The 11561-nt window shown below is 46.3% G+C and overlaps 1 protein-coding gene across 1 annotated transcript in view; it reads left to right on the forward strand.

Annotated features, from left to right (window-relative positions):
* Positions 1 to 11077, forward strand: part of LOC115124132 (small conductance calcium-activated potassium channel protein 2-like) — a 135455-nt gene extending 124378 nt beyond the window's left edge. The window contains exons 7-9 of the mRNA XM_065027791.1: positions 3695 to 3822; positions 4441 to 4510; positions 10590 to 11077. Coding sequence (XP_064883863.1) covers positions 3695 to 3822; positions 4441 to 4510; positions 10590 to 10958 — 567 coding nt within the window. The 3' untranslated portion in view covers positions 10959 to 11077. The remainder of the gene's footprint in view (positions 1 to 3694; positions 3823 to 4440; positions 4511 to 10589) is intronic.
* The last annotated feature ends 484 nt before the right edge of the window (positions 11078 to 11561 follow it).

An 11561-nucleotide genomic window follows, 5' to 3' on the forward strand; every position in this document is an offset into this window, starting at 1 on the left:
GTGGAGGCTGACTCTCTCTAAGGATAGGTCTGTGTGTGTGGATGAATAGTATTGGGCTGTGGAGGCTGACTCTCTCTAAGGACAGGTCTGTGTGGATGAATAGTATTGGGCAGTGGAGGCTGACTCTCCCTAAGGACAGGTATGTGTGGATCAATAGTATTGGGCTGTGGAGGCTGACTCTCCCTAAGGACAGGTCTGTGTGGATGAATAGGGTTGGTGAGATGTTGGCCAGGGTAGGGGTAGCCAGGTGGAAAGCATGACCAGCCGTGGAAAAATGCTTCTGAAATGATCGATTATCGTAAATTTATCGGTGGTGACAGTGTTTCCTATCCTCAGTGCAGTGGACAGCTGGAAGGAGGTGCTCTTATTCTCTATGGAATTTACAGTGTCCGAAATCGTTTTGGAATAAGTGCTACAGAAAGCAAATTTCTGTTTGAAAAAGCTAGCCTTAGCTTTCCTAACTGACTGAGTATATTGGTTCCTGACTACCCCGCATATCGCGGGGGCTATTTGATGCTAATGCAGAATGCCACGGGATGTTTTTGTGCTGGTCAAGGGCAGTCAAGTCTGGGGTGAACCAAGGGCTATATCTGTTCTTAGTTCTATATTTTTTCAATGGGGCATGCTTATTTAAGATGGAGAGGTAAGCACTTTTGAAGAGCAACCAGGCATTCTCTACTGACGGGATGAGGTCAATATCCTTCCAGGATACCCGGGCCAGGTCGATTAGAAAGGCCTGCTCGCTGAAGTGTTTTAGGGAGCGTGTGACAGTGATGAGGGGTGGTAGTTTGACCGCGGACCCAGTACGCACGCAGGCAATGAGGCAGTGATCGCTGAGACCCTGGTTGAAGACAGCAGAGATGTATTTAGAGGGCAGGTTGGTCAGGATGATATCTAAGAGGGTGCCCATGGTTACGGATTTAGGGTTGTACCTGGTAGGTTCCTTGATGATTTGTGTGAGATTGAGGGCATCTAGCTTAGATTGTAGGACGGCCGGGGTGTTAAGCATGTCCCAGTTTAGGTCACCTAACAGTACGAACTCTGAAGATAGATTGGGGGCAATCAATTCACATTTTGTGTCCAGGGCACAGCTGGGGGACGAAGGGGGTCTATAACAAGTGGCAACGGTGAGAGACTTGTTTCTGGAAAGGTGGATTTTTAAAAGTAGAAGCTCGAATTGTTTGGGCACAGACCTGGATAGTAAGACAGAACTATGCGGTCTATCTCTGCAGTAGATTGCAATTCCGACCCTTTGGCAGTTCTATCTTGTTGGAAAATGCTATAGTTAGGGATGGAAATTTCAGGTTCCTAAGCCAGGATTCAGACACGGCTAGGACATCCGGGTTGGCGGAGTGTGCTACAGCAGTGAATAAAACAAACTTAGGGAGGAGACTTCTAATGTTAACATGCATGAAACCAATGCTTTTATGGATACAGAAGTCAACAAATGAGAGCGCCTGAGGAATGGGAGTGATGCTGGGGGCTGCAGGGCCTGGGTTAACCTCTACATCATCAGAGGAACAAAGAAGAAGTAGGATAATAGTACGGCTAAAGACTAAAAGAACTGGTCGTCTAGTGCGTTCGGAACAGAGAGTAAAAGGAGCAGGTTTCTGGGCACAGAAGAGTAGATTCAAGGAATAATGTACAGACAAGGGTATGGTAGGATGTGAGTACAGTGGAGGTAAGCCCCAGGCATTGAGTGACGATGAAAGAGGTTTTGTCTCTAGGGGCACCATTTAAGCCAGGTGTGGTCACTGCATGTGTGGGGGGTGGAACAAAAGGGCTAGCTAAGGCATATTGAGCAGGGCTGGAGGCTCTACAGTGAAATAAGACAAAAATGACGAACCAAAACAGCAATAGACATGGCATATTGACATTAGGGAGAGGCATGTGTAGCCGAGTGATCATAGGGTCCAGTGAGTAGCTAGGCGAGCTGGAGGCACGGCGATTCAGACAGCAAGCAGGCCGGGCTAGCAGCAGGCTAGCAGATGGGCCTCAGGGGGACATCGCAACGGGAGAGTCTGTTGAAACCCCCTCAGACGGGTACGTCGGCAGACCAGTCATGATGGATCGGCGAGGCTCCGTGTCGGCAACAAAGGGTCCAGGCCAATTGGCACAAGAGGTATTGAAGCCCAGGAATTATCTGATGGAATTATTCAGCTAGCCGGGAGAAGGGCCTAGCTCCAGGCTAGCTCCAGGTTAACTGGTGCTTGCTTCGGTGGACAGAAACCCCCTCGGACAGTTACGTCGGTAGACCAGTCGTGATGGATCGGCAGGGCTCCGTGTCGACAGCAAAGGATCCAGGCCATTTGGCAAAAGAGGTAATTGAAGCACAGGGGTTGCTTGATGGAATCTCTTCGGACAGGTCTGTATTGGGCTGTGGAGGTTGACTCTCCCTAAGGACAGGTCTGTGTGGATGAATAGTATTGGGCTGTGGAGGTTGACTCTCTCTAAGGACAGGTCTGTGTGGATGAATAGTATTGGGCTGTGGAGGCTGACTCTACGTAAGGACAGGTCTGTGTGGATGAATAGTATTGGGCTGTGGAGGCTGACTCTACGTAAGGACAGGTCTGTGTGGATGAATAGTATTGGGCTGTGGAGGCTGACTCTCTCTAAGGACAGGTCTGTGTGGATGAATAGCATTGGGCTGTGGAGGTTGACTCTCCCTAAGGACAGGTCTGTGTGGATGAATAGTATTGGGCTGTGGAGGCTGACCCTACGTAAGGGCAGGTCTGTGTGGATGAATAGTATTGGGCTGAGGAGGCTGACTCTCTCTAAGGACAGGTCTGTGTGGATGAATAGTATTGGGCTGAGGAGGCTGACTCTCTCTAAGGACAGGTCTGTGTGGATGAATAGTATTGGGCTGAGGAGGCTGACTCTACGTAAGGACAGGTCTGTGTGGATGAATAGTATTGGGCTGAGGAGGCTGACACTCCCTAAGGACAGGTCTGTGTGGATGAATAGTATTGGGCTGAGGAGGCTGACTCTCTCTAAGGACAGGTCTGTGTGGATGAATAGTATTGGGCTGAGGAGGCTGACTCTACGTAAGGACAGGTCTGTGTGGATGAATAGTATTGGGCTGAGGAGGCTGACTCTACGTAAGGACAGGTCTGTGTGGATGAATAGTATTGGGCTGAGGAGGCTGACTCTACGTAAGGACAGGTCTGTGTGGATGAATAGTATTGGGCTGAGGAGGCTGACACTCCCTAAGGACAGGTCTGTGTGGATGAATAGTATTGGGCTGAGGAGGCTGACTCTACGTAAGGACAGGTCTGTGTGGATGAATAGTATTGGGCTGTGGAGGCTGACTCTCTCTAAGGACAGGTCTGTGTGGATGAATAGTATTGGGCTGAGGAGGCTGACTCTCTCTAAGGACAGGTCTGTGTGGATGAATAGTATTGGGCTGAGGAGGCTGACTCTACATAAGGACAGTGTGTGACTGACTGTATGTGAGCAAATGTGTGTGGAGGGACAGAGAGAGTAGGGACTGTTGTACTCTCCAGGGGAAGAGAAAAACAGAGGAGTGAGTTGAAAGAAGACATTGTCTGTGTGTGGAGGGAGAGGAAGAGAGATAGAGACTGAGAACGAGAGAGAGGAAGATAGAGGGAGATGGGGAAGAGGCCGGGTAGATTTGCTGCCTGACTCGGTTGCCAGGGGCTACCTGTGTAACTGTGTGTGTGTTCTCTCCGTGCAGATAAAAAATGCTGCGGCCAACGTTCTGAGGGAGACTTGGCTCATCTACAAACACACCAAACTACAGAAGAAGATTGACCACTCCAGAGTCCGCAAACACCAGAGGAAGTTCCTGCAGGCCATCCACCAGTGAGAGCACACACACATCACATCTCTGACCCCAGCCCTCAATACACTTACATGTATTAACAACCCAGACATATTGTCTAGCCTAGGTCTCTGTGGTTAGTTCCAGGACAGGAAACACTGCATTGTGATTGGTTGACAGGGCTGACCCAGCATCATTATGAGAAACATCCTGATAGACGTGTTTAACTAGCTAGCTTATCCATGATTAATGAAAAACGCCATTGATCATGCAAATAGTGGTTAACCTGTGTTAATTAGTCGTAGAGGTTGGCTAGCTAGTCTGACACCTGTCTAGTCTGACGTGAAAATAGATTAGACAATGATGGGTTTATACCTGCTCTGGAAGCCAAATGGAACTCATGTCCAGTGAATGGTGCTAACTGAAGCTGTTGGACCAGTTGGCTTCTACTGTATGTACTTCCTGGTCTGGTCTATGCTGTCTAATTCTAGAATCGGATGCTATACACCTGCTGCTAACTTAGCTGGGCTAATAACTGTTACCTGGCTGTGACCTAGCAGTTTTCTGGCTTAACTATTTTGTGGATGCATCATCGATGTGTGTGTGTGTGTCACAGTGTGTAAGTGTGTGACACAGTGTATGTGTGTGTTTCTTTGCAGACTGCGTAGTGTGAAGATGGAGCAGAGGAAACTGAGTGATCAGGCCAACACTCTGGTGGACCTCTCAAAGGTGACACACACACACACACACACACACACACACACACACACACACACACACACACACACACACACACACACACACACACACACACACACACACACACACACACACACACACACACACACATCACACACACACACACACATCACACACACACACACACACATCACACACACACGTAGAGCAATGTCAAATGCTGAAATCTGAAATCATACAGGATATTGTTTACCTCTGCCACTGACTGGTGTCTTTGTGTACATGGACACTTCCGGATACAGAAAGCACCTCCTCCAAACAGCTAGGCTGCCCATAACAGTTGAAACGGAGCAGTAGCTCGCAAGTTACTTTGCTTTAGTCTTACTGTACTCAGGCCTGCAATCTGAAGGCCATGTACTGTTAGTCTATGTGCGTGGCAGAGACTGACAAATATCAGTGCTACTAACTTGCACTTATATCCAAAGCTGTTCAAGCATGATACGAGGGGCTGGTATTTAAGAAGCACACAAACACACACACACCCACACAAACATACAAACACACACACAAATACACCACATGCAATACCCTCTGACACACAACTTTGCCCCCCAAATATATCTCAGCATTCCGCTGTTTCCATTCTGACCCATCTGTTTCTGTGGCTTTGCGTCTCCTAGCAACCGGAACAAGTGTTAAAAATGGGATGACAGAGAGAGAAAACGAGAGAAGAGAGGAGAGAGGAAGGGGCGGTATTTCTGTTAATGTGGGGGTGTGAATGCATGAGAGAAAGAAAAAGAGAAAAAAAGAGAAAGAAAGAGAGAGGGTGGTTCAGTGTGTAGGTGGTGTGTGTGTGTCTCTATGGATCAGTGCCTTCTGCCACAAATATTTTCAATCGGCCACTCTTTACCATGGTTACGATGCTCTGATGGCCAATGGAGGGATGTTCTATCTACTTGTACTCTCTCTCTCTCTCCTTTCTTATTCAGCCCTTAACTCTCTCTCTCTCTCCTTTCGTATTCAGCCCTTAACTCTCTCTCTCTCTCTCCTTTCTTATTCAGCCCTTAACTCTCTCTCTCTCTCCTTTCTTATTCAGCCCTTAACTCTCTCTCTCTCTCCTTTCTTATTCAGCCCTTAACTCTCTCTCTCTCTCCTTTCTTATTCAGCCCTTAACTCTCTCTCTCTCTCCTTTCCTATTCAGCCCTTAACTCTCTCTCTCTCCTTTCTTATTCAGCCCTTAACTCTCTCTCTCTCCTTTCTTATTCAGCCCTTAACTCTCTCTCTCTCCTTTCTTATTCAGCCCTTAACTCTCTCTCTCCTTTCTTATTCAGCCCTTAACTCTCTCTCTCTCTCTCTCCTTTCTTATTCAGCCCTTAACTCTCTCTCTCTCTCCTTTCTTATTCAGCCCTTAACTCTCTCTCTCTCTCCTTTCCTATTCAGCCCTTAACTCTCTCTCTCTCCTTTCTTATTCAGCCCTTAACTCCCTCTCTCTCTCATTTCTTATTCAGCCTGGACTCTCGCTCTCTCTCCTTTCCTATTCAGCCCTTAACTCTCTCTCTCTCTCCTTTCTTATTCAGCCTTGACTCTCTCTCTCTCTCCTTTCCTATTCAGCCCTTAACTCTCTCAATTCAATTCAATTCAAGGGCTTTATTGGCATGGGAAACATGTGTTAACATTGCCAAAGCAAGTGAGGTAGATAATATATAAAGTGAAATAAACAATAAAAATTAACAGTAGAAATCACACATACAGAAGTTTCAAAACAATAAAGACATTACAAATGTCATATTATATATATATGTACAGTGTTTTAACAATGTACAAATGGTAAAGGACACAAGATAAAATAAATAAGCATAGATATGGGTTGTATTTACAATGGTGCGTGTTCTTCACTGGTTGCCCTTTTCTCGTGGCAACAGGTCACAAATCTTGCTGCTTTGATGGCACACTGTGGAATTTCACCCAGTAGATATGGGAGTTTTTCAAAATTGGATTTGTTTTCGAATTCTTTGTGGATCTGTGTAATCTGAGGGAAATATGTCTCTCTAATATGGTCATACATTGGGCAGGAGGTTAGGAAGTGCAGCTCAGTTTCCTTCCACCTCATTTTGTGGGCAGTGAGCACATATCATGTCTTCTCTTGAGAGCCATGTCTGCCTACGGCGGCCTTTCTCAATAGCAAGGCTATGCTCGCTGAGTCTGTACATAGTCAAAGCTTTCCTTAATTTTGGGTCAGTCACAGTGGTCAGGTATTCTGCCGCTGTGTACTCTCTGTGTAGGGCCAAATAGCATTCTAGTTTGCTCTGTTTTTTTGTTAATTCTTTCCAATGTGTCAAGTAATTATCTTTTTGTTTTCTCATGATTTGGTTGGGTCTAATTGTGCTGCTGTCCTGGGACTCTGTAGGGTGTGTTTGTGAACAGAGCCCCAGGACCAGCTTGCTTAGGGGACTCTTCTCCAGGTTCATCTCTCTGTAGGTGATGGCTTTGTTGTGGAAGGTTTGGGAATCGCTTCCTTTTAGGTGGTTATAGAATTTAACGGCTCTTTTCTGGATTTTGAAAATTAGTGGGTATCGGCCTAATTCTGCTCTGCATGCATTATTTGGTGTTCTACGTTGTACACGGAGGATATTTTTGCAGAATTCTGCGTGCAGAGTCTCAATTTGGTGTTTGTCCCATTTTGTGAAGTCTTGGTTGGTGAGCGGACCCCAGACCTCACAACCATAAAGGGCAATGGGCTCTATGACTGATTCAAGTATTTTTAGCCAGATCCTAATTGGTATGTTGAAATTTATGTTCCTTTTGATGGCATAGAATGCCCTTCTTGCCTTGTCTCTCAGATCGTTCACAGCTTTGTGGAAGTTACCTGTGGCGCTGATGTTTAGGCCGAGGTATGTATAGTTTTTTGTGTGCTCTAGGGCAACAGTGTCTAGATGGAATTTGTATTTGTGGTCCTGGTGACTGGACCTTTTTTGGAACACCATTATTTTGGTCTTACTGAGATTTACTGTCAGGGCCCAGGTCTGACAGAATCTGTGCATAAGATCTAGGTGCTGCTGTAGGCCCTCCTTGGTTGGTGACAGAAGTACCAGATCATCAGCAAACAGCAGACATTTGACTTCAGATTCTAGTAGGGTGAGGCCGGGTGCTGCAGACTTTTCTAGTGCCCGCGCCAGTTCGTTGATATATATGTTGAAGAGGGTGGGGCTTAAGCTGCATCCCTGTCTAACCCCACGACCCTGTGTGAAGAAATGTGTGTGTTTTTTGCCAATTTTAACCGCACACTTGTTGTTTGTATATATGGATTTTATGATGTCGTATGTTTTACCCCCAAAACCACTTTCCATCAGTTTGTATAGCAGACCCTCATGCCAAATTGAGTCGAAGGCTTTTTTGAAATCAACAAAGCATGAGAAGACTTTGCCTTTGTTTAGGTTTGTTTGGTTGTCAATTAGGTGTGCAGGGTGAATACATGGTCTGTTGTACGGTAATTTGGTAAAAAGCCAATTTGACATTTGCTCAGTACATTGTTTTCATTGAGGAAGTGTACGAGTCTGCTGTTAATGATAATGCAGAGGATTTTCCCAAGGTTACTGTTGACGCATATTCCACGGTAGTTATTGGGGTCAAATTTGTCTCCATTTTTGTGGATTGGGGTGATCAGTCCTTGGTTCCAAATATTGGGGAAGATGCCAGAGCTAAGGATGATGTTAAAGAGTTTTAGTATAGCCAATTGGAATGTGTTGTCTGTATATTTGATCATTTCATTGAGGATACCATCAACACCACAGGCCTTTTTGGGTTGGAGGGTTTTTATTTTGTCCTGTAACTCATTCAATGTAATTGGAGAATCTAGTGGGTTCTGGTAGTCTTTAATAGTTGATTCTAAGATCTGTATTTGATCATGTATATGTTTTTGCTCTTTATTCTTTGTTATAGAGCCAAAAAGATTGGAGAAGTGGTTTACCCATACATCTCCATTTTGGATAGATAATTCTTTGTGTTGTTGTTTGTTTAGTGTTTTCCAATTTTCCCAGAAGTGGTTAGAGTCTATGGATTCTTCAATTACATTGAGCTGATTTCTGACATGCTGTTCCTTCTTTTTCCGTAGTGTATTTCTGTATTGTTTTAGTGATTCACCATAGTGAAGGCGTAGACTCAGGTTTTCCGGGTCTCTATATTTTTGGTTGGACAGGTTTCTCAATTTCTTTCTTAGATTTTTGCATTCTTCATCAAACCATTTGTCATTGTTGTTAATTTTCTTCGGTTTTCTATTTGAGATTTTTAGATTTGATAGGGAGGCTGAGAGGTCAAATATACTGTTAAGATTTTCTACTGCTAAGTTTACACCTTCACTATTACAGTGGAACGTTTTACCCAGGAAATTGTCTAAAGGGGATTGAATTTGTTGTTGCCTAATTGTTTTTTGGTAGGTTTCCAAACTGCATTCCTTCCATCTATAGCATTTCTTAATGTTACTCAGTTCCTTTGGCTTTGATGCCTCATGATTGAGTATTGCTCTGTTTAAGTAGACTGTGATTTTGCTGTGGTCTGATAGGGGTGTCAGTGGGCTGACTGTGAACGCTCTGAGAGACTCTGGGTTGAGGTCAGTGATAAAGTAGTCTACAGTACTACTGCCAAGAGATGAGCTATAGGTGTACCTACCATAGGAGTCCCCTCGAAGCCTACCATTGACTATGTACATACCCAGCGTGCGACAGAGCTGCAGGAGTTGTGACCCGTTTTTGTTGGTTATGTTGTCATAGTTGTGCCTAGGGGGGCATATGTGGGAGGGAATGCTGTCACCTCCAGGCTGGTGTTTGTCCCCCTGTGTGCTGAAGGTGTCAGGTTCTTGTCCGGTTCTGGCATTTAGGTCGCCACAGACTAGTACATGTCCCTGGGCCTGGAAATGATTGATTTCCCCCTCCAGGGTGGAGAAGCTGTCTTCATTAAAATATGGGGATTCTAGTGGGGGATATAGGTAGCACACAGGAGGACATTTTTCTCTGTTAGGATAATTTCCTTTTGAATTTCTAGCCAAATGTAAAATGTTCCTGTTTTGATTAATTTAATGGAGTGAGTTAGGTCTGCTCTATACCAAATTAGCATACCCCCTGAGTCCCTTCCCTGTTTCACACCTGGTAGTTTGGTGGATGGGACTACCAGCTCTCTGTAACCTAGACGGCAACCAGTGGGTCTGTCTCCTCTATACCAGGTTTCTTGCAGGATGACAATGTCTGTATTACCGATTTCTTTGGTGAAGTCCGGGTTTCTGCTCTTCAGGCCAAAGGCAGATGACCTCAGGCCTTGGATATTCCAGGATGATATCTCTCTCTCTCTCCTTTCTTATTCAGCCCTTGACTCTCTCTCTCTCTCTCTCCTTTCTTATTCAGCCTTGACTCTCTCTCTCTCTCTCTCTCTCCTTTCCTATTCAGCCCTTAACTCTCTCTCTCTCTCCTTTCTTATTCAGCCCTTGACTCTCTCTCTTTCTCTCCTTTCTTATTCAGCCTTGACTCTCTCTCTCTCTCGTTTCTTATTCAGCACTGAACTCACTCTCGCTCTCCTTTCTTATTCAGCCCTTAACTCTCTCTCTCTCCTTTCTTATTCAGCACTGAACTCTCTCTCGCTCTCCTTTCTTATTCAGCCTTGACTCTCTCTCTCTCTCCTTTCTTATTCAGCCTTGACTCTCTCTCTCTCTCTCCTTTCTTATTCAGCACTGAACTCTCTCTCGCTCTCCTTTCTTATTCAGCCTTTACCAGATGATAACGCCCACACACAGGGTTCCCTTCCTCACACTCACTCCTCTTCTCTTCTCTCTCTTTCTCATTCCCTTTTTCATGGCTCTCTTACTCAATCCTCCATATCTCTCCAGTGATTGGGTTAATTCTAATTGAAGTCAGTCAATTCAGGAAGTAAACTGAAATTAAAAAATTCAAATCACTTCCTGAATTGAGTGACTTTAATTCAAATTGACCCCAACCCTGCTGATGTCATTGCTAAATGATCTTCCTCTCTTCGTGTGTGTGTGTGTGTGTGTGTGTGTGTGTGTGTGTGTGTGTGTGTGTGTGTGTGTGTGTGTGTGTGTGTGTGTGTTTGTGTGTGTGTACAGATGCAAAGTGTGATGTACGAGCTGATGTCGGAGCTGAACGATCGCAGTGAGGACCTGGAGCGGCAGATGCTGTCTCTGGAAACGCGGGTGGAACAGCTGACCGCCGGCTTCAGTGCCCTGCCTGCCCACCTGTCTGCCACGCTGTCTGCCCAGCACACCACCTTGCTCCACCTGCTCCGAGAGAGGGACTACAGAGGAGGAGGATGGGGAGGTGCAGGTGGAGGAGGGACAGCCCTGGTCCCTGTTGCTCAGCTGGCCCCTGCCCATGCCCTGACCCCAAGCCCAACCCTGGCCCCAGAGCCACAGCAGCCCCCAGAAAGAACCATAGAGGGTAGCACTAGTCCCAATACTAGCACCTCCAGTTGTTGAAGAGAGGAGGAGGAGAGGATGAGAAGTGGAAAGAAGAGGTGAGGGTAGAGGAGGAGATAGATAGCCAGTAGGAATACGGGATGCGGAGGTCAGTCCTAATACTAGCAACTTCAGATGCTGCAGAGAGGAGGGGGAGGGGGGGGGTAACACTAGCTCATCCAGCTGCTAAGGAAAGGAGTAGGGAGGAGGGGTGGGATAGGGGAGGAAAATAGAGGAGTGGGGGAAATGGGAGCGGGCGAGGGAGGGCGAGGGAAAGGATCAGAGATAAAAGGCTGTGAGAGGGAGGGAGGTTGGGAGAGAGAGAAGGTGAGGGATAGGAGAGCCAAGGAAGTGGAGGGAGGTTGGGAGAGAGAGAAGGTGAGAGATAGGAGAGCCAAGGAAGTGGAGGGAGGTTGGGAGAGAGAGAAGGTGAGGGATAGGAGAGCCAAGGAAGTGGAGGGAGGTTGGGAGAGAGAGAAGGTGAGGGATAGGAGAGCCAAGGAAGTGGAGGGAGGTTGGGAGAGAGAGAAGGTGAGGGATAGGAGAGCCAAGGAAGTGGAGTGAGGTTGGGAGAGAGAGAAGGTGAGGGATAGGAGAGCCAAGGAAGTGGAGGGAGGTTGGGAG

The sequence above is a fragment of the Oncorhynchus nerka genome, linkage group LG14 (assembly GCF_034236695.1).
Source record: "Oncorhynchus nerka isolate Pitt River linkage group LG14, Oner_Uvic_2.0, whole genome shotgun sequence".
Taxonomy (NCBI): Eukaryota; Metazoa; Chordata; class Actinopteri; order Salmoniformes; family Salmonidae; genus Oncorhynchus; species Oncorhynchus nerka.